The 23,990-nt window shown below is 34.6% G+C and overlaps 1 protein-coding gene across 1 annotated transcript in view; it reads right to left on the minus strand.

Annotated features, from left to right (window-relative positions):
* The window catches only part of LOC129228058 (aminopeptidase Ey-like), a 164,083-nt gene that overhangs the window by 50,552 nt on the left and 89,541 nt on the right, over positions 1 to 23,990 (minus strand). The window contains exons 4-10 of the mRNA XM_054862693.1: positions 22,103 to 22,205; positions 17,372 to 17,380; positions 14,768 to 14,888; positions 9,822 to 9,976; positions 5,086 to 5,334; positions 2,269 to 2,334; positions 715 to 780 (exon numbers count right to left, since the gene is read on the minus strand). Of these exons, the coding sequence (XP_054718668.1) occupies positions 715 to 780; positions 2,269 to 2,334; positions 5,086 to 5,334; positions 9,822 to 9,976; positions 14,768 to 14,888; positions 17,372 to 17,380; positions 22,103 to 22,205 (769 nt within the window). The remainder of the gene's footprint in view (positions 1 to 714; positions 781 to 2,268; positions 2,335 to 5,085; positions 5,335 to 9,821; positions 9,977 to 14,767; positions 14,889 to 17,371; positions 17,381 to 22,102; positions 22,206 to 23,990) is intronic.

Here is a 23,990-nt window from a genome sequence, read left to right on the forward strand (position 1 = left end):
GTTTCCCAAAAATAATCCGCGACGTTTGGAATTTTCTTCCGTGTGAGTAGAATAATAAAACTTGGTTTTGCTTAAGTGTTTGGCATTCATTGCTCTCCGTAACTTTTTAATTTATGAAAACTACCAGTGATACCCGCACGGCTTTGCTCGTAATAGAAAAATCAAAAGGTCTTTTGGTTCGCCTGTATATTTACGAATAATGTATGGTGAATTTTCTCGCCAGTTGGCTTGTACTCATCTTACGGTTCCACGTTATGATAATTTCGTATCTCGCCAATTGGCTTGTGCCCATGTTACGGTTCCACGTTATGATAATTTCGTAATTTGCTCGTCCATCTTATGATATTTTTTTTTCTTAAAATTGGAATAGAAAAAGAACCACATCGAATTTTCAAAAAATCGCTTCGAGGTGCACACCCCCATGCTACGTACTAACTTTGTGCCAAATTTCATGAAAATCGGCCGAACGGTTTAGACGCTATGCGCGTCACAGACATCCTACAGACATCCAGACATCCAGACATCCTCCGGACAGAGAGACTTTCAGCTTTATTATTAGTAAAGATGACAAATGAAGCTTATTCCTACTTCAAGGTTTCTGATAAAGTTTAAAAGAGTGAAAAAAAAAAAAAAAACTCGATGTTAAAAAGTTAAAATAATAATAATAATTAAAAACAGGTTAAAAGTATGGTATTAATGTAAAAACTAACTTACGTCTGTCAAGTGCTTCCATAGGTCATCTTGAACGGCATTGTCAAACTTCTTAGCATTCAAATAATTCTGGTATTAAAAAAAGAAAGTATTATTTTTAGAAGCGATCAAATTATCTTATACTTCACGCCAATCATCATTTATTGCTTTACTTTTTGGTTGTTAAAATCAATGGAAAGATGCAGTTTTAGTTACATGAAAATATGAAAATGATGAAAGATTTTACTGCGAGTAAACTGTTAAATTATTACTTGAAATATCCATTGATGTTTAACTTTTAACAAAAAGACAAAAGCATTAACTCGCTTGACTCAGGCTGTTTTTCCATAATATCGAAGTGCCCTCTTCCGCTTGTTTACCCATGCGATGGTTTACTTTTTTATGCGATGGTATACACTTTTTTATTCATCTTTTGAAATGATATTTTTAAAACTTAGCTTGCAAGCTCAAGTTTAGCACGCCGCTTATTTGCAGTAACTTTAAACTTTTTAATTGCTAGTTAATTAACAAAAATCTCAGAAATATTCTTTGCTCACGCTTTCGGTAGTTTTTAACGCTTTTCTTTCTGAAATTTTCTTTCGAAGAACTTTATTATCTGTAGTTTCTCAAATTAATAATTAGCTTTTGATCACCGCCTTATACACTTTCCGAAGTAGCACACATAACATTTAAACATTTCATAAACGTCATAAAATAGTTGTCACAACTTTGAAAGTCATTAAAAAGTGTTTACGAAATGAAATGTGCTACATGGGTTTAAATCTTGTACCTTTGTTTCCCCAACAACACTCTCTATAATTGGCTGATATTATTTTTTCAAGCATTTTGATGTGCTGTTTTTCCAAAATGAAAAAGGAGGATTACTAACAGACATGAGTTCTTGGATTTTTGTAAATGATTAATGGTGTTTTTAGCTAATTTTGTTTTCAGAAATTTTGTTTATCCTGAAAAAGAGCATGAACTTATTTAAATGGTAATCTTTAAAAGTTTTTGAAGATTTAAATTTTGGACACAGTACAGAACAGCTATGTGTGTGTGTGTTTGTGTGCATACAATATGGAAAACTAAAATAATAGCGATTTCGTGAAAGCTATTATTAAAAAAGTACTCTTATCAGCAATTAATGACAGTAGAATCTGATTGAAAATTTGACATTTAATGACCAAACATAGGAAAAAACAGAAACTAGTCTAAAGTCTAACAATGCGTGTTTTTATAAGGAACAGATTTGTAAAATAATCCTTTTGCGAAATTACATACTTAGAATAAATAAATAAATAAATAAAAGAAAACAGGATCTGAGCCTTAAAAATTGCGTTTTATGCATCTCTTGAGGATCTCATCCGTAAAATAATTTGATTTTGCAATTACATACTTCATAATAAGTAAACAAAACAAAACGCTATATTATTAAAAATATCAAAAACAGTAAAAAAGTAAATTGCAAATAAAAGGTAAGAGATTTTATTCATGGCAACGTATGAAAATCAAATTCAAAATAAATAAATAAATAACTGTATTAACTTTTGAAAAAAGTATTTTTATCTATGCACATACCATCAATCCTTTTCTGAAGTTTGCTTCCCCTAAAAAGTATTTCATCATTCTAATAATTGAAGCGCCCTAGAAAGAAAGAATCACACAAAATATTACTTTTACTAAGTAAGCAATTTTCCCATCATATCTTAACATATCACCCAGAATTCAGTTGGTACAACTGTAATCCATCTAATTTTCAATGAAGTTGTATTACACACATTTAAAACTGTTTCCTGCGCTATTTTTCTATGAAAATATAAACTAATAGCGGCGAAATTAAACGCAAACAATTTAAAAGTAAATAATGCTTAAAAAAAAAGAAGAATGCTGGCAAATTGGGTTACGTAATGGCTCTTTCTCCTGCTAGATTAGTTTTTAGACACTGTGCTTGCTCGGTTGGTTGAAGTTTAGGAAAGCAATTTTTGCCAACAGTACGGCAATCATCTGAATCCTCAAGTAATGTTTTAGTCAATTATGCGATAGATTTAAATATGCGAACTCATATTGCAACTTCAGATCAGATCAGACATGTAAAAGAAATAGTCCAGATATAACCTGCACTATACATATATGGAAGTTTACAGATTTTCAATATGTCCTCCTCCGGCTGCACGGATAACATTTAAACGGTATCAGGTATATGCAGGCGCAAAACTTTAAAAATCAATTTCTCATTTTCAGCTTAGCGGGCGGCAGATATCACTTTTTGCGGCAATTTCAAGGTAACAGACATATTAACTGCAGCAAAAAAAAAAAAAAAAAAAAAAAAAAAACCACCCTACAAGGACTTGAAATGCGTTAGAGCCTTATTTCATTGCATGAACTTTGTGAAAAGCATAGACTCTAGTTCTGTATTATGCAGTTAAGAATTAAAATATTCTAGAAGAAAAAAACATTATTATTATTTATTTTTTTTGGCTCAGTAACTGTTGTACTCATAAGATACATTTGTTATCGAGTTAAAAAATATTATTACAATACTGTTGTTGGATGGGTTCAAAATTTAATTGTATAATACAGATGTTTCGAAGTAGAGTTCATATTCTGTATAAAGTTCATATAATGAAATAATATAAAGGTAATAATAATATAAGGATCTATAATATAAAGCTTTTGCAGGGTGTTTCGTGCAACAATTCATACGTCTATTTAAGTGGAATCACCCAACGTAATAAGGTCATACAGTAAAACCTGTAAAGTTGACCACCCTTGTAAGTTGACCACCTGTCTATGTTGACCACTTTTGTCAGGAACGGAATTTGTCCTATCTCATATAATGAAGGAAAACCTCTGTAACTTGACCACCTCTCTATCTTGACCACCTGTCTATCTTGACCGCTAATGTACGCCGAATTTGGTTTGAAGTATTGTAAAAAACCCTTTGTAAGTTGACGACTTGGTTTATTTTTTAAAACTTTCTTCATCAAATTATTTTATTTTATTATTTATTAATTATTATTATTATTATTATTATTTGATAGCTTTCCAAGAATGTTTTTAATGCTTTGATGACAGACTAGCATTTTACTAACTAAACAGCAGCATAAAGCTTATTCTGCTCTTTATTCTCTAAACTTGTTTTTCATTTGTTGTTCTATTTGAGATAGCTTTTTGTTCTCTGTTCAATGAAAATAGGTGTCAGTTAGAAAGTTCAAAATCTTTTCTTTCAGTTGCAATATGTTATGGCAACACAGGAATTGTGCAAAACGAGCTGGCCCGGATCTAGATATTTTGGGCCTCCCTGCAACAAAATATGTTGGGCCCCTCCCTAGTGGCCAGCAGTGTCTATTTGTAAAGTGCATAAGTCTTAGTGCTAGTTTTTTTCTATTTTATCTTCAATTTCTAGGGTCATTAGCCCCTTTAAGGACGCGGACCCCTCGCACTGCGGGTACACAGATCTGGGCTGCTAATGAATAAAGTTACATGTTTCTGGTGCAAGGGATTAAGAGATAGGACACTTTAATTTTGCCTTTATGAACTGGGAGAGTCGAGCTTGTTACTCTTTATGCTATACATAAAAAGGCTTCAAAAAGAAAGTTAGTTGAACTTGAGATTAATAAAAAGTATGAAATATTAAAATTAATTGAAAATGGAAAAATCCAGAGGAAATTAGCTGGCATATACGGAATTTCTAAACCTACAGTGTCTAATAGTTAAAAACAAGGAAAAAATAACTAAATTATTTTTTGTTTATTACTAAAAATACTAATAGGTATTTTTAATTATTGTTTTTTCACTTTCAATAATGTTAAACACTGAAAGTGAGTTTAACAGAAAGAGTAAGGGTGAACTATTCAAAAAATGAATACATGATGCAAGAAATGACAAAAAAAAAAAAAAAACATTACCGCCCTTTATAAGTTGACCACCTGTCTAAGTTGACCGCCAAAGTGCTGAACCGCAAGTGGTCAACTTACACAGGTTTCACTGTACCACGAAAAGGCCGCCATTTTGTCCCACATATGACAGTTTATTGTATCTCATCAAAAAGTATTAATAAAAAGGGCAATGATTTTTTTTTTTGCTAAAAAATCAGACATAAGTTTGCGATTTCTTAACAGGGCCGTCGAGAGTCCACGTTAGCCTAGTCGGAAAGTAGGGCTCTGGCTAGATATGAGAATAAAGTACATTTTATAAGTTTTATCGGAGAAAGGGATCCCGGTGACCGAACTGAACAAGGGGCTCGATTTGGCCCTGTTTCTAAAGCAACGAAGTTTTGTTCGTTACTCTTTAATTTTTCCATGTCTGGTCCACGTTCATTTCTCCGTGGAATGGCCCAGTACCAGAAAATGATAGATGGAATGAATCTGGCGAGAATCGATCAGGTAGACTTGCCTTTCCATAGGAAATTCTGTCGAAGATCTCGTTGATCTCGTCAGGGTGCCTGACGGGCAGCGAGATCGGGTGCGACGTCTTGAGGCAGTCCAGCTCCATCACATCCTGGAGGTCGTCCAGGACGAACTGCTCGTCCATCATCCAATCGGAGTGCACGGCAGCCACCCCCAGGTACTCCACGTAACTGGCGAACCCCTCGTTGAGCCACAAGTCGTCCCACCACTTCGGAGTCACCAGATTGCCGAACCACTGGAAGAGAAAATACGCGAATCACTAATTTGCTTACGCACAACCTGTATATCTACTACCCATCTCAAACAAGTTGAGCTATGGCCTCGAACAAGTCTGTTTCTTTCAAGGGAGAGCAATCAGTAAGAAGAGGAAATGTCAAGCGCAGAGTTGGGTACCATTGCAACAATTTTATTGGAGAGAAAATCCTGTACCACTTGTTACTTCTTACCTGAATAGTAATAGTGTTCGCCAAATGGGCAATACACTGCCAACAAAATCCGCAAGTTCTTAGGCCGTTTTTCCTCACCCTTATTTCAACTAATGGAATCGTTGAATCGGTCGGGCAGCGGAGCTCAACTTGCCAGAGGTGGACAGTATAGCTGGGGCAAACCTAACCGACAGCGTCGCACTGCTGCGATTAAGATCTGCGAAACAATGATGACGGGTTAGGATTGGCCCAACTAACTAGCGTCTTGCCTCTAAGAGGCATATTTATCTCTAACACAATCGATCGTGTTCGATTCAATCGAATTCTATCTACCAATAAAGCAACGAGTAATTACTTCCTGGATGGGTAGATGGTTCTTTCAGGTTCCGCTACTGGTAGACTGAACTCGATGTTATCAAACACGATCGGGTTAGAGATAAATATGGTATATAGTTCACAAACGCGAAACAAATTTCATATTTAAGGGAACCGTGTGCTAGTAAATTGAAACCAGAACCACTTTGGAGGCATTATTTTTTTAACATTTATGAATATTATTTAAGAAGTTGCTTTGCTTTTCGCGACTTAGATTTCAGGTTCTAGTTGGATGAAATGCCTTCATGTCCTTGGGCAAAGGGGGTAGGCCTTTATTTGTGTAAATAAGCTAAAAACTTATCAGTTCAGTTTGTTTCGTAAGTAGTCAGTAAATACGATAGAAAACGAATCTGGCTTCTTAAGATGCCGATTACATGTAGCGAAGACTAACTGACACAAATACAAAGGCCTACCCACTTTAGAATAATAGTATTGAGCCTGAAGCAGCTGCAGGAAAACTGATGTTCCTACAATTGAACATGGGTTCACTGTTTTGGATAGCATTGTCTATCGAAGCTGCGAGCTACGTTACCGTCCAAGTTAGTTTTATTTTGCTGATTTTTTTTAATTAGTAATTAGTTTGACTACCCGCTTTGCCCAGATCCTATACCCGCTTCGGGCCTATCCCACGGTCATCTTGGGTTTTCGGAAAGTTTGCGCTTTTCTTGGTTTTTATAATTAAAGAAGTACTATTAGCTTGAATTTAGATATGATAACAACAGAAAATTATGAACTCCAAAAAAAAAAAAAAAAAAAAGCCTAATGTAAAACAAATCTTTTTTTTTTCTTTTCTTTTTTTTAGTACGAAAGTTAGCTCACCCGCTTTGGGCGAACTTCCCCAACGTCTGAAATTTAGACACCAGCTATCTTAAACTCGTTTTTGACACCCTTACTAGTGGTATCATGAGTTCTCTTGAGTTGGGACCAAAATGTCGGATAATTCAGCTTCTCTAATATAGTGGCCTTAGTCGAAACGACTCTACAGGTAGATACATCAATGCTCAGTACGGGGGGGGGGAGAAAGAGAAGTATTGCGCGTTATTTACACTGTAAAAAAATTCCGAAACGTTACTGGGTATTTTCGTGTTACGTTTCGGGAATTTAATGGTTTTTATCCACTTCCTGGAAAAATCAAGTATCCTAGTCAAAAAGTTTCCGGAATTGCTACAAGTTGCTCGAATGCAGACTTTTCACTGTTGTGAAAAATATTTTTAGCTCCCAGTTTAAATATTAACTGAGCGTATTTATAAAGAGAGTCGTCTTCAGTTCAACTACGGCCCGTCCATGCTAAATAAGTTCCCAAAGGGAGCAAATAAGAATGGACTACGTAGCTTTGCAAGAATTGCAATTGCAGGTGAGTAAAATTACCGTTACTTATTTGCAATTCTGGCTTAGCTTTGGCCGTGTTTGCAGTAATGCTCTTGGAACTTGCTTGCTATTGTACTATACTTTCCTAAGTTTAATTTTCCAAAGATGCGTCTGGCTATTAACGGGACGATTTCTGAATTGTTCAGGAAGATTCCAGGATAGTATTAGGAAGGTTACTGTATTTTAGCGGAAAACGTTCCTGGAGTTTGCAAGATACGTTACTGGTAGAAATTGGGCACATCAGCTGCCCATTATTTTCCAGGAACGTTTCTGAATCGTTTTTACAGTGTATACATGAGGGGCTCCAGAACAAAAGGCCACTGAATCTTCGTCATGAGGAATTTTCCATTTTTAGGTACCTTTTTCTCAGAAACAATAACTAATTCACAGGCAATAATTTTGATCTGCGTAAGGCACTTTAACAAACTAATTTCTTTCTTAGCGAAAAATTTTTCAAATTAACTTTTTACTATTGAAATCTTGCCTCTTCAACTCACATTTATTTTTGTAAAACATGATGTATCGAATAAATCTTAAAAATTCTGTGATAAATATTCAATATTATACTATAACAAATTTCACGATAAAAAAGTCTGAACTTCCTCTCGATACATTTTAAAGAAAAGTGAACATGAACCTTAAACATTTTATTTGATAAGACGTTTTAAGATTTAGAACTAGAGTATCTTATATAATTAAAAACTGAGCGTATCTATGTATGTACCTATGTATCTATGTCCGAGTTACTTCTCCCGAACGCCAGTAAACTGACCATCGAACCAGGTATCGATGGATTCGTAATTTTCCGCCTTTATGTTTGGCTAATTAACATAATCCTCCGATAATAATTAGTAGAGATATCAATTAAAAATTATTAATTAGGACACTTAAATTTCGACATAAAATCCCTATTTGTCGAAGACCTTCCTCCATTCAAATTATTATTCAGTGCTTCATCTCAACTTTCTGTAACAAAGCTTTTATTAAAATTTATAGCGTGAAGAAAATCATTAAGGTGAAAGACCTGTTGCCCCCCCCCCTCCTTTTTTTGCTCGAATATGAACAAATAAAATTCTGGCTTTTGTTTTAAAGGCTTTTCCTGTAATCGGAGGATTTAAAATGTTTATTTTTTTTGGTTATTTTCCGCAATCTGCCGCAAAATTTGACTGATTTTTCTTCTTTTTTTTGTTCAAACCTGATTGTTGAATACGCTTTAATTGAGATTTTTATTTTCGGTGTAGACCGAGCAAAACCGGGCGAAGCAGCTAGTTTTAATACATAATTGATTCTTATACCGGAAAAATAAAAAGCAGATCCAAACGAAGGATAATTAACTTTGTTCTCCTCAAATGAGTGAAAAAGGATTATTTAAATGTTGCTTACTTAGAATTGAGGACTTTAAATGATGCAGGAAAAAATAATTAAAAATCAATAATTGTTTCTTTTTTCTAACAATGTAACATGATTTATTCGTTCTTTGAAATAATTAACCTGTTTACTAATCTTAGTTAACGTTTCAACATTAAATTTCTTATTGATGTGAATTAATCCGTTTGTGTTAGTTAATTCAGCCTTAATTAATTAAAATAAACATTAACCTATTACTATCTATATGAATTGAATAGTTAATGAATATTTTGTCTGCTACATTTTTCCTCTTTTTTTTTTTTTTTTTTTTGAAGTGATATTTAATTTCTAATCATTGTCTTACGGTAACGAACGCAGCTCGAAATTGAAAGGTTCTGGGTTCGAACCCCTGCTTTGAAAACCTTGCTTCGAGCGGATATTGACTACAGGATTTTCAAGTGCTTCTATGGTTTTATTCGCAAACGAAAAAAAAGGAGCTCGCTACAGAAGTCCTCTTTCAAGTTTCCTCCCACTTAAGGAAAGGTTGAGCTTGGACTATTAGCTCTAATTGAGTCCAAGAAATTGGAGCAATTCTCGTTCATCTGTCTTGATTTGGTGCAATTTTAAGCAGAGTTCAAAAAAAAAAAAAAAAAAAAAATCGCAAGTATTTACTAATTTTTAACAGTTCTGTAAAATTATTTAAATTTTCAGGAGCCTATTAGTTATAGTAAAATTTAGTGACATCTGGCATCTCACCAAAATTTGCGAAGGGGAGGAAAGAATTACTTCCTACTTCAATGAGGTAATTAGTAAATCTCGTAATCCATCTAAGCTTTTCAACTGGTTCCAACATAGCTTCTAATTGGCGACTGAACATTTCATTTGTTTTGAAATTCTTTCTGCCCCACCCCCCAAAAAAATATCCCAATTTTTCACAATCGCTCGCAGCCATAACAGAACTGATACTCATTAACTTCAAATTTTTATTTGTAAGCATGCAAACATTTTATGTGTTTATCTAAAGCTAAAATTCACACCGGAACTCAGTTTTATTTCCAAAATTCGAAAAAAAAAAGAAGGTTAAAAGCAGCAATAAATGTCTTCAGGATCATAAAATTAGATAACCACCACAAATATCTCTCGGCACAATCTTATTCGCGTGAGTAGAAATGAGTTACGGGTACAGTTATTGTGTTTGCATACTCGCCTGGTGAGCCAGCTCGTGCGAGATAACTGTTGCCACTCTCTGTTTATTGCTGGCGGAGGAGTAACGCTTATCATAGAGAAGAGCTGTCTCCCTGTAAGTTATGAGGCCCCAATTTTCCATTGCTCCGGCGCTGAAGTCAGGGATAGCAACCATGTCTGAAATAATTTGGATATTAATTTCAAAACAGATGTCGCCTTTCACAGGTTAAGTGAGAATATAATGAACAGTCAGTGGTTTATTCGCGTCATTCTACATAGAAGTATCAGGTGTCCTAAAACCATAATATATACAGGGTGTTCCTGTATATATTATACCTGTTCCTGTATATATAAGACCTTTATTTTCGCAACCGCTAGTCCTAGATGTATACTTCCAGCAGCGAAAATGTTAAAAATCAGATTTAGAGTTAAGATATTGAAAGTTTGAAGCAAATATAAAAATTAATATAAAAATATGAAGTTTAACTTTTTATCCGGGCTCTACGTCCCCTAACTAATATTTAGAGAAGTAATCTCCATTGAAAATCATTACTGACACAAAAAACTTAAAATCTGTGCGACCAAAACTCAAGAAGAAATTCCAGTTCAAAGTTTTAAGGGACCATACAGAAGATAAGATTGGAGCTTATCGCCCTTTCAGAAGAATGACAGGTCGTCAAAGTAAGAAAAACCAAGCATTTATATTTTTCATTGCTATTCAAAAATAAATGCAATGTCATGCCATGAAAACGCAAAAACTCACTGCAAAACCTCGAACAATTTGAAAACCTACACTCTATGCACACACATAGTTTTAACCACTTGTTAACCGTTATATTTTCCCCCAAAAGGTTTTATTGACGCCGAGTGTAAAGTGGTGTAAGTCACAGAACGCTGCGTTTCATATCTCGGTGAAAATTGATCCTACTGATTTCAAACTTCTTGTGTTGGAATTATTTTTCAATGAAGATTATTTCCCTAAATATAAGATAGGGGACCCTGGGGCCCGTATAAAAAGTTTAAATTTTGTATTTTTTGACTCATTTTTATTTTCGCTTCAAGCTTTCAGTATCTTAACTCTGCAACTGATATTGAACATTTTTGAAATTGGAAGTATGCATCTAAGACTAACGGTTGCGAAATTAAAGGTCTTGCAGGTAAAAACGGAACACCCTGTATATATAATCACGTAATAATAGTGAATTCGTACATTTTCAAGTTCTGGAGTGCCAATGAAAAATGATTTCAACACAAAAAGTTTTAAGTATTTCCGACCAAAATTCTAGAAGATATTCAAGCTTAAAAATCTAATGCGAAGACTAGAGAACGTGCAGAAGTCGAGATTGAAACTTATTGCCCTTTTAAAAGAATGACATATTGACGAAGTAAAAAAAAAAGAAAGAAACTTATCCTTTCCATTGCTATTAAAAATAAATGCAAATATTATGCTATGCTACATAAAAACCAGCAATAAACGTTTACACAATTTGAAAAAAAAAAAAAAACTCTATGCAAGCATACAATTTTATATCCTTTTTCGCTGCAATATTTCGCTTTAAGCATGAAGATAATCACGAGTATAAAGTGGTATTAGTCATAAACGCTGCGTTTCATATCTCGATGATAAATATAAAGTGTACTAATATAAAGTTAAACTTACTAATATAAAGTTAATCTTACTAATATAAAGTTTTTGGTGTTGAAATTGTTTTTTCATGCCTGAAATTTCCCTAAATCTAATGTAAGGGAGATGAGGGCTACATAAAAAAGTTACATCTCATATTTTTTACTAAATGGTTTTCCCGCTTCAAACTCTTAATATTTTAACTCGGTATCTTATTTTGACTATTTTTGCAACTGGAAGGATATATCCAGTACTAACATTTGCGAAAATAGAGATTCTTCAGATTAAACGATGACAAGCTGTAGGGGAAGACCACCTGTATCGGACGCCCTACACTGTAAAAACAATTCAGAAACGTTCCTGGAAAATAATGGGCAGCTGATGCGCCCAATTTCTGCAGGTAACGTATGTTGCAAAAAAAAAAAAAAAAAAAAAAAAAAAAACCAGGAACATTATCCTCTAAAAGTCAGTAACTTTTCTGAAATTATACTTGAAACGTTTTGAAGAATTTGGAAATCTCTCCGGTTAAAGCCAGTCATGTCACTGGGACCTTGAAGAAAAATTAGGTTGGTTTGATGCAATTGATTAGAACCCTAATGCAACCACGGGCCAAAGCTGAGAAAGAATCGTCGCAACTAAGAACTAAGCATCCTCCTTGCAATGCTACAGCTATCCATTGCCTAATTCGTGCTCATTAGGAATTTAGTCAAGTTAGAGGGGAAGCACTTCAACGAAAGTCAATACACTTAATAAACACGTTCAGTTATCTTTAAACTGGTGACTAAAAATATTTTTTACACCAGTGAAAAGTCTGCATTCATACAACATGTAGCAATTCATGAACTGTTTTGGCAAAGATGCTTGGTTTTGCGGAGAAATAGAAGCAAAACTGGGAAATACGGAAACGTTCCAAGGAAATAATCAGTAACGTTTCGGAATTCTTCTACGGTGTAAAAACAAGATGTCCGCGGCAATCAAATATAAAAAATAAGCTTAATATTATAAAGAACAAGCTAAAGTAAACGTAAATTGCACTAAATATGAAAATATTTAAAAAAACATATATTATTTTCAATAAAGATTTAAAAGTTCAAGTTAGGAATATATATTACTTTAGAATGGACTACACGCTTCTTAAATTGGACCAAAGCAGGAAATAGGAGAAAATTTTATGATTAAACTCTATAATTATTTTACATGATTTGAAGAAATATTTTTAAAATTTTGAAAAGTTTAAAGAGTCTCAATATACTTTCTAAAAAAAAAGAGGAAGAAGAAGAAGAAGAAAAAATCAGTCAGTAAATTATTCAAAAGAACTGGAGAAACTATGTATATATGAACTGATTAAAAATGAAATTCCTTTTTTCCCCCTAGACTTTTTCAAAATCACATTTTTTAAGTTTCTATTTAGGCAAACAGCACACTATAAAATAATAATAGTAATTCATTCCATGCATTTTAAATTTTCAAAAAATGGTAATTAATAATGTTACTGGGGCAGTAAACCTCTAAAATCTGATGTCCATTTAATGTATTCCTCAAAAATAATAAAAAATGGAATTTAGGCCAAAGAAAAAAATATTTTTCCGGGTAACTTTCAAATATTTGTCTTTAAAATTCGTTTTTACATACTCATTTATAGTTTTGGAAGTTCATTGCACTCTGATATTCAACAAAGAGTTCGGCATAAAAAGTTGGAAAATCAAAGAAAAATTGTTTACACTGTGATGTGTTGAACATTGTGTACAAATATCAGGAAAATGTTAGTTTTTTTCTGCTGAAATGAGTGGTGTTTTTATAAAATAATCCTTTATAAAAATTTCTCTTAATCAAATAGTCCAAATGTATTATTTATATTTGAATAATTAATTATGTTAAGTTTTAGAAAAATGCGATGTCTATCAAAGAAAAAAAAAATTCTTAGGAATTTCTATCTGTGAGACCATGAAACTACGATAACGGCTTTTTTTCCCCTGAAAAGAAAGATAGCGGAAAATATTTTTTAAATGTGTTGATAAGCTGAAATCTTTGTATAAACATAAGGAAAGGAAGTCAAAAGGTAAACATGTAACTAAGCTTACTTTTTCATTCATAAAAATCAGGAAGGGATAATAAAAAATAAATGAATAAATAAATAAAAAATGTCAAAAAATTATTAGATGAAATAAAAATGACAAATTTGACCCCAATTATGTATTAATAATTTTAAAATTTGCAAGAATTAAAAACAATCAGTTATAATCATTTTCTTTCTTTCTTTTTTTTTGGGAGGGGGGTTGAAGACACTCTTCAAACATATATGCACATAGGTAGGCTTGCTAGATTTCTGAAACGTTAAACCGGGACACCGGAATGCCCCCCCCCCCTCACCCCCCATCTTTGCGGAAACTAAAGGGTACTACAATCTTGGATGGTTTTTGAGTGGTAGTTTATCCTCAATGCTAATAAATACATGGTTACTAATTAAGAACCTAAACCAAAGGCAATAATAAAATACAGAAGCTATATATTTAAACATTTTATGTGTAACATGTCGATATTTGTAAGTTACCTTAGTTCGAAGAAACAGTTTACATGAGGAAGAAAAATTAGAACACTATTCACCTGTACTTTTTTAGAAAGTTTTTTTTTTTTTTTTTTGGTTTTAACTCTGTTGTAAAAATCTTCACTAGCTAATCCGATATTAATTGTACCCGTCAAGGTTACACATGCCAAAGTAATCCTCCTTAATAATCCTTCACAGTTAACAATTTTTAGACTTTTTGGCCACTTATAATCAAATTTATCATTTCCCGGGACGTGAGGTAAACCACCCGGGACACCGGGATTTTGTCTGAAAACCGGAACGTCTGGCAAGCCTACACATAGGTAACAGTATATTTTATTAACATGTCAATGAAATTGACTTCAGAGAGACAAATTCTAACATAATACTAAATGTAAAGACAACAGCTTTAAAAAGTTTTTTTTCAACGGTTCTTTGCAGTGCCAGTAAGTTTTTAACACGTGGGCTATCCCCATAGATGTAGTATAAGTATATACACAACTCCATAGCGGCAGTCACTGGTCGCTATTGAACGGGTAAATCTTGAAGTAAACGGGCAAAAGCGTAGCCTATGAGGATCAGTGCCGAGGATGGCTACTGCAAAAGTTCCTTGCGCGCATGCGCTATGTCACGTGCATGAGCTTTTCGGACGCTTGCCCGTTTACTTGATGGCCTTGGGTGCATATGAAACCGGTTTCTCGTTGTGTATCTGGTTAATACTACATCTATGACTTTCTTGCAGCGAGGTCTGCAATTGATACGCAATATTCACAAAAATGACAAGAAAGAGTAATTTTACCTGTTTTAGGTAGGGGATATTTTACATTGAAGAAGCCTTCGTAGAATTGCAGTATTTTAGGTCCGACATCAAGAGCGTACGCCGTAGTATCCAAGACAGCTTCACGACTCCATACTGAAAACTGTCATGAGAATTATTAAGCATTAAACAAACTTAGAAATAGGTGGCTTACGCACTACATGTAACATCGAACGCTTTTTCTCAAAAATATAAATAACCCGCTAAATATCCTCTAAGAAGGTGAATTCTAGTTGCGTATTCTAGCTGCATATTTTGCTACTGTTTTTAACCCATTATTCCGTAACACTAATGAACATTAAAAAGCTGAACAAGGTATTAAAACAGTCTATCCCATTTTATCTGTGTAGCTAATGACACACACACACACACAAAAGATCATAACATCGAAAAACCTGTAGAAAATATATACGTATACATTTCTTTATGAAAATAGAAAAATCGTTATAAATAAAAGAAAGGTGCATTGCCATGAGAGGGCGATATAGGGTCATGAACCCTCCAAATTTTAACATCTAGAAAACAAAAGAGGCATTTCGAATTAGTCATGGGTGGATGACTGTCCGAGGGGACAATAAGGTTGCAACCCTACCTCTTCCCCCTCCTCGGGAAATTATTATTATATATCGATAAGAGCTATTGAAGTTTCCATGGCACCATTCCCTATATAGCAGAACGAAGTTTTGGCCCTCACAACCATTATACTAACTAGTAAGTACTTCTTTCAAATCCTGTCCTCGCGGCACCGCAAGGCTTTTTTTTTTTTTTTTTTTTTACTGTTATTACTACTAACAAATTTCCCAGATTCAGTTACCATTTAATTTATATAGCTTTTTTTTGGAAAATAATAACTGGTAGTAAAGATTTTCAAATATCTCTTCACTAGCAGACCTCCCCGACCTTGTTCGGGTTAAAAAATTATCTATCTTAAATAAGTATTATGCAAGTACTTTCTAATTTAAAACTTAACGTTAAACATCAATTTTTTTTTTTTCATTTTTATGAGGATTTGAAACAAATTGATTTACCTCTATTCCTTATCAAAAGAGACCAACATATAATTCTCACTGAACAATACAATCTTCCCGTATGTACCGTTGTACGACGTAGTTGTACGTTTGAACTTCACTGTTATGGCATAAGAAACTCATTGGAAATTGTAATCACTTAAATTGGAAAAGGAAATATGCAGGGACCATGGGGTTGCAATGAAAATGAGTCAACTGAACTGCAGCTGTAGCTGTAAGCCCTAAATCATATTATTCCGTAGTGATTTTAATTGGTGTTCACTTCCATTGCATAGATTAGGCAAATTAAAGTTGCACATTCAAATTATTGGGATATTGCCTTTAATTTTAAAAGCACGTAGAGAAGTCCTGAGGAGTTAAGGGAATCAAGGAATTCATGTAGATCATACACAGCGTTGTTTGCAAAAAATATAACCCTCTCCCACGTCCACGTGCAAAGTTTTGTCAAAGATTCCTGGTTTTAGGAAAAACATTGAGGATCAAATGATTTGGAGAGAATTTCCCAACTCATCTATTTTTCTACTTTCCGAGGTATTTTGCCATTACTTACTTGTAATAAAATACTCGAAAAATGCTTGCCATCATCTCCTAAACGGAGTCATACAGTGGGTGGCCAAATTATTAGGGACACTGCTCAAATTCTCGAATTTTCAAGTTTACACTCATTTTTTTAAGAAATAAACCCCGAACCATTTTTTTTAACCTCTGCATTTCAGCTGATATCCTAATTATTGTTTTTTAGAAGTGGCAACAATACCAGACTGAGTCAGTTTACAAATACTTGAGGATATTCCAGTTTTATGCTCCAGTGAGAAAAAATTGCTGTGTTGCCGTGAGGTTATATAAAGAGTTCTAGAATTATTTCTTCGAAAGTTTTGGTGTCTGCTATAGTTAATACGTAAGTAACACTTATTAATAAAGCAATGTCGCCACATTTTGCGATTAAATTTTAATATTTGATTTGTATTATTTTTTGATATTGTCAAAACAGTTTTTTTTAAAGAACGGGCAAGGCTTCAGACACGTCTCCTAGAAAATGTTGGGAAATAAAAGCATTACTACTCCTCCCTTACATTTCTAGAAAGCTGTTTCAAATTTAACAAGTGTTTCTAAATCAGTAGTTCCACGCATCAAAAGCTTAAAATTGACCAAAAGAAGTCACTGAAAGCAGATCGCGTAGATAAATGTAACAGAAAACACATCACTGCTCCTTTTACCGGCCGTAGAATCAGGGATATGTGCTTTTTTGGATATTTAACGCTCTAAAAAATTTGTGATGGAATAGCTCCCCCAGGGGGCACTGGTAAAATAAACTTTTTTCGACCAAAATGCTAAAAATGGAGTCGTCGTAAAAGCATGCCTATAAAGCATTAAACTAATCAAAATAATACCATTAATTCTTAATAGCATTACTTACAAATACTACTTACACGATTCCAGTCCTCATCAGTCATTTTTTTGTTTGTTTTGCCCACTTTATAAGTTCTTTCTCACCCCGGGGAGGCGTGGTTTTTTTTTACTCTTCGACAAATCTCCTCCGGACAGTCCTGGTGGAAACTTCAATGCCCTGTTCATTCATAAGTAAAACGTACTACACTCCTTTTGCGATTTTTGAGGGAAATATCACTATCTGTGACAGGTACGGGAATTGATGATGTGTTTTCTGTCACATCTTCCGAAGTGATACACTTCCAGTGTCATGTTTAGGGCAATTTTAATTTTGACGTATCCAACTATTGACCTAAAAATGCCTGTTATACTTGCAATAACTATGTTGGTATATGTGGAGGGAAGTAGTATTGCTTGTATTTCTCTACACTTTCTAGGAGACATGTTTGAAGCCTTGTCCATTAAAAAAAAACAGTTTTGACAATATAAACCAACAATATCAATAAAATATTTAAATGTAATAGCAAATTGTAGTAACATTGCTTTATTAATAAGTGTTAATTACGTATTAACTATAGCAGACACCAAAACTTTTTAAGAAATAATTCTAAAATACTTAATATAACCTCACGACAACACACAGTTTTTTCTCATTAGAGACTAAAACTGGAATAACCCCAAAGATTTGTAAAATGACGCAGACTGGTTGCCTTTTCTAAAAAACAACAATAATAATGATGCCAGCAGCAATCTATATATATATATAAATGGATGTATGTTTGTGGTTGTGTTTGTGTGTGTGTATGTATGCTCCTTACATACACACACACAAACCCTCCTCCACAGTTTTAATCGGATTTCTTCGAAATTTGGCATAGAGATAAATTATTGCTCAAGAATTCATATAGGATGGTTTTTGGAATTCGAAAAAGATCTAAAGAGGTTAAAGTTTATATTTTTAACCATAAAAGGGCTGTTTTCGACATAACGAACTTTCATATTGTTATGAATTTGGTCTGAATGAAAAGCCTGTAAAAAATGCCCGAAATGAAGTCTCTTCAAAGATTAACTGTAATCGTTAAATTTGTGAACCCTGGTTACAAGCAAATGAAAATGCTCAGCAACAGACAACCACCTGGAGATATTTTAAATACAATCAATACAAAAAGTATACTTAACAGTGGCCGTCAATGTCGATTATCGACAAGCGTAAAGCATGTTTGGCAGGAAGCCGAACGAAAAAGAAATGCTGCTGTTCAGTGTTTATTGAATTGCACCCTGCAATTTCATAGGGATGCATTGAAGTCACCGTCAGTTCTACGTAAATTGCGTGTTACCTTTCGTTAATAAGTTTACAAGCAATAATACCGTAACAATAAACGAGATTATTGCCCAGTATTTTCTACATGAACAGCACAGAAAATACCAAAATGATAAAGGGATTAATAATGCATTCATTATCGAAATACAATCTTCAACAGTTTTAGCATTAGAACACTAAACTTATATTAAAACGACATCCTTGCAACATAAATTTAATTTAATATTGCATTATCCTTAGATATATCAATATGCAATATGTATATGTTCTTTATACTATTCCATGATTTATCTAATTTGGTTCAACTAAGTTTAAGAGAAATCGCTCCAGATTATCAAAGATCAGGGGTAAAAATAATAATACGGCAAATGAATTGCAAAATAATCATTTTTGTTCACAGTAGTGCAGCTGGAATTTATCTTTCAAGATGGAGGGGGATAGTCATGGCCTTTATTACAAGTACATAAAATAAAATACTAGGATTGCAATGTGTTGTTAAATAAAGGCTGTGAACCTTTAGACCCGCAAAACCACACGGTAATTTAATACGGAGGAATTAATATAGTTTTGGAAAGCTAAGAGTGTAAAATTTGAAAAAATGCAAAGAAATATTAATTTTAATATAAACTGTTTAAAAATGCATAAAATTGCTCCATTTTTTTTATAAACTCCTGTTTGTGAAAATTGCAACATCATGAAGGAAGCATCATAATTGAATGAAATTTAATACACAGTTGAGTGGTAATGGCACAAATAAATGATTGCATTTTCAAACCAAACAAACAATAAAAAAAGATAGAAATAAGTATTTTGTGTGGCCACCACACGCCGCAATAAAAACAGCTACACGACTCGGCATGGAGTGAAACAAAGTTTGAATATCTGCCTGCGGAAGAGTATTTCATATTGTTTGTACGCGCAAACAAAGTTAGTCTGTCGAAGCAACAGGACGTGGATCACGAGCGAGTTGCCGCCCAACGAAATCCGCACATGTTCAATCTGTGACATATCCGGGGAATATGCAGGCCAAGGAAGACGCTGTACCTGCTGCGAATCAAGGTAGGATTTGACAGTCCTGCTGGAGTACAGCAATCCTTGCAGAAAAGGAATAGCTTGGGGCTGTAAAGCTTCGTTTATGTATCGGGTACTGTTCAAATTGCCCACAATTCGTAGCAATTGTGATCATCCATGATATGCTATGGCACCTCAGACCATAACTCCGGGTGTTTGTCCACTGTGGCGTTCGATAATGCACTCCGGAATGTGCCGTTCACCGGCATAGCACCTGACACGAATTTGGCCATCATGGTGCCACAAATTGAAGCAGGATTCGTCAGAAAAGACGACCTGCTGCCAATCAGCACGCCAGCTCCGATGCACATTGGCCCATTGTAGCCGCAGGCGGCGATGGTTTTGCGTGAGAGGAATCCTGTATAAAGGAATCCTTGCGCGCAGCCCACGTTGCAAAAGACGTCTCCAAATTGATGAAGCACACAATGAAACACCTGTAGCTGTTGACCACTGTGCTGCCAATTGACTAGGAGAAGCTGTGCGGTCCATCAGCGCCATACGCACCAGGTGTCTGTCATCGTGAGCTGAAGTCACATTTCGGGGTCCACTCCCGGATTTCCGAGCTGTCCGATCCTCGTCCGTCCACTGCTTCCAAACACGCATGATTGTGCTGCTGTTACGCTGCACACGAGCGGCTACTGCACGATAAGACAATCTAGCTTCACGAAGGCCGACGATTCTGCCCTGTTCAAACTCCGAAATTTGCTCAAATTTCGCTTCCTTTCGTCGAAGAGGCATAGTAAAGATTCAGTTAACGTTTACTCTAGCATATAACCACCGATAATTATACACGCCTCGCTGCGGCCGTCTATTTATATTCGCTTCGATCCGCCGTTCAGAGGGCGCTGCTCAGCATACGCATGCGCTACCGGTCTGCAATTCTAATCATCTGCATATTATGCCCTACTTTACATTTCCTGCAATTTTCAGCTCACTCGCGTAAGTCCTTCGTGGTGTTGCAATTTTCACAAACAGGAGTGTATAAACAAATTTCTCAATCGTTTAAAATTTTATATTACTTTAATGCTTGAGCAATAGTACACCTGATGGAGCATTTTCACCGACTAGCAATAATTATAAACCAGTCACCCAGTAAACCTTTAATTATTTATTCGAATATGAAGTAAAACATTAAAATTACTACCAACTTCGTAAGTAAGAGATCATTTCCTCCTCTGCTTTCGATTAAAAGAAAAACATGTGCTGGCATCCAAGCCGTAACAGTAAAAGCAGTCTGCTATGGGAAATTGCATCAATTTTCAAAAATAAAAACACTTCTTTTCAATCTTGTTTGCTATTTCTCTAGAATGTTCGTTTCAATCGCAACGCGAGATCTTCCTTATTCTTTAATCAAATGCCTTGTTTTAGGAATTATTTTAAAGCGTATTATGCGGGCCAATGACAAAACATACACACTTGGTCTTTTTATATTTTTTTTGTTGACAAAAGTTTTTTTGATGTTTTTGTATAACACATTCCTTTAATGAATGGCATTCAAAATTAAGCGCATTTGCTCGGTTGGTTGGAGCGTCGTGCGGATGATCAGAATGGCTTCAGTTCGAATCCGCGCCAATAAATATACGTTTAATGTTTCTTTTTTTTGCCGTTAGAGTCTCACATAGGCAGGATTGTACTTGCCACAACTCGCTTTTTCACATGCACAATTACTGCTTTTTCACATGCACAATTACTGCTTTTTCACGAGTAGAAACTTTCACTGACATTTATGTTTGCATTGAAAATACGTACAACCACAAAGTGAGCTATAATCACATTACCACAGCATTTTATTAAACGAGGTTTTGTTACTGATAACTTTAATACATGCCTTCTTTTGTGCATTTAATTTTTTCCATTCACATTAATTCGTTTACTTTTTTCGATCCGTCTTCATAATGTTCTGTCTTTAAAATTTTTAAAGAGTGTGATACCATATAAAACGATTCAAAGCACAGTGCGGAGTTCCATACGGATCGGCTAGCTATTCAGTTATTTATTTATTCATTAATCTATTTTTTAATTCATTCACGCACTAATTAATTTATTTATTTATTCATTTATTGTTAAGTCATTCGTTTGAAGAAAATTTTAATAATCAGATAGAAAATATTTCATGGGGAGGGGGGGAATGCCACATATCTCCATGTGTGGGGCTCAAAGAAAAAAAAATCCGCTTTCCATTGAAAGAAGGAATTTTTTTGCCAAAAATGAAAAATAATAAATCAATACATGTTTTGTTCAAAATGCGTTGTTCCCTTTTTACATACAGTAATAAAAAAAAATCCAATTTATTCATTTCTATAAATTTAAGTTGTCTTAATTATTTCAGTTTCCCCCACATTCCCTTCCAAAATTCTCTTTTAAAACGTGTTTTTATAAAACGTTGTTACAATTTTAACTTGAATGAGGCCTTAGCTCAATATAGGGGTGTTGGGGTTTATAGCATAGGGTTATAAAGACCTGGGGGGGGGGAGGCATTTACAGAGATATAAGAAATGTGGAAAATACCTTTTCAGTTCCGTTTCCTTTGAAATCACTGACAATAAAAGCCAATAGATAAGTTGACATTCGAACTGTGGATCCGAAATAGTCAGCGACCCAAGTGTCATCTCTGAAAGAAAAGGAATCGAATCAGTATTCCAGCTGAGGTTTTGAACATAATTTATCAAAGAAAAACATGAGAGATTTTAGAATTTAAAAATATCCAGACTTTTTGTAACACACTTTATGATTTCCTCAGGGCTCACCCGCTTAACAAAAGGTTGTTGTTCTGCTTTGAAATACCAATCTCTGGGATGGTGAGTCGTGAAATATGATCTTAAGTTTTTCTTTCAACGAATTAGATTGCTTTCCAGAATGTTATTTGCCCAAAAATAATTTTCATTTTACACTGTAAAAATATTTCAGGAACGTTGCTGGAAAATAATGGGCGGTTAGTGCGCCTAATATCTGCCAGTAATATATCTGGGGAAAAAGAAAAAAAAAAAAAAAAAAAAAAACAGGAAATTTTTCCTCTGAAAAGGAGTAACCTTCCTGAAATTAACCAGTAATATTTCAGAAGAATTCAGAAACCTTCTCAATAAAAGCCATACAAGAAACTGAAATATATCAGGAACCTCCCACTAAACCTAGATACGATTACAGCAACAGCTTGGAACTTTCCTGACTTTCCAGTAATTCTCCTAAAGCAAATACTTCGCATCTTCTTGTACTTAGAACCCCTTAGAAAGGGACAGACCGACCCATTCGACATTTTGTTCCCAAGACGACTGTGAATCCAACCTTGTTTCTAGTATTTATAAATACGTTATAATATTCGCTGGTTGCTATGTCGTAAAATATTGATAATAAGTTAGGTAAAATGTCACTTAAAATGAATCTTTCACACCTTATTTATTTAAAATTTATATTGATTAAATCTTCTTTATTTACGGAATAAAATAATCAAACATCAATCGGGCAACACATGCAAAACTTGGGCACCAGTTTTCTCCTGCGAGGCTTTTGTTCAAAGACTAACTTTGCACCCCGATCGTTTTAGAACCAAAATGTCGGATAAGTCAGCTCCCCTTATATAGCGGCCTTACTTGTACTTACTTTAGAGCTACAATATCCAGAAACTGCATTCTGCCCTCGTTCGCGGCTTAGTCAATCTATAGGAGAGACAGTCACTGAACGGAAGGAAAATCATCTTCTAAAGAAGCTGAGTAGTATATCTTTGTACTGGTAGCTAAAAACGTTTTTCAGAACAGTGAGAAGTCTGCATTCACGCAACTTTTAGTGATTCAGGGAACTTTTCGCAAATGTACAGGGTTTTCATAAAAGAATATCCCGGTTTTAAAAATTTATATTTCATAAATAATTTTATTTAACAGTATGAATGATACATAAAAATAAAGATAAACTGAAAGTTTCTGTTTTTCGCGTGCGCCTTTCGTAAAGTGACACACATCTAACATGCATTTTGGAGTGTAACCTTATCCATTTTTCGATTTACAACAGAAATGCAGTCTTTCAGTTCTTGCAATGTTGTAGACAATGGCGGTGTATGAACAGTTTTTGACGAAACCCCATAAAAAAATCGTCTGCGGCTAGGTTTGAAGATCTGGCTGGCTAACGCATAAAGGGTAAATTATCATCACCTGCACGGCCAATCCATCGTTGCGGAACGTCAGTGGCCCAGTGAAGGGGGGGGGGGATTGGAGGTAACCCCCAGAGGTCTTGGTTTTCACATTGTTGCCAATGCAGTAGTTAATTCGCGTGTAAGGACTTTTGTGACCAAAAAAGCCCCTCCAGAAGGAATTTCTGGCCGCGCTATTGCGCAACGTGCACGTTTGTGCACGTTTAAGTAGTTACGTGTTCAAAAAAACTTGGACAGTTTATCTTTATTTTTCTG

Source organism: Uloborus diversus, chromosome 8 (assembly GCF_026930045.1).
Source record: "Uloborus diversus isolate 005 chromosome 8, Udiv.v.3.1, whole genome shotgun sequence".
In the NCBI taxonomy this organism is placed as follows: Eukaryota; Metazoa; Arthropoda; class Arachnida; order Araneae; family Uloboridae; genus Uloborus; species Uloborus diversus.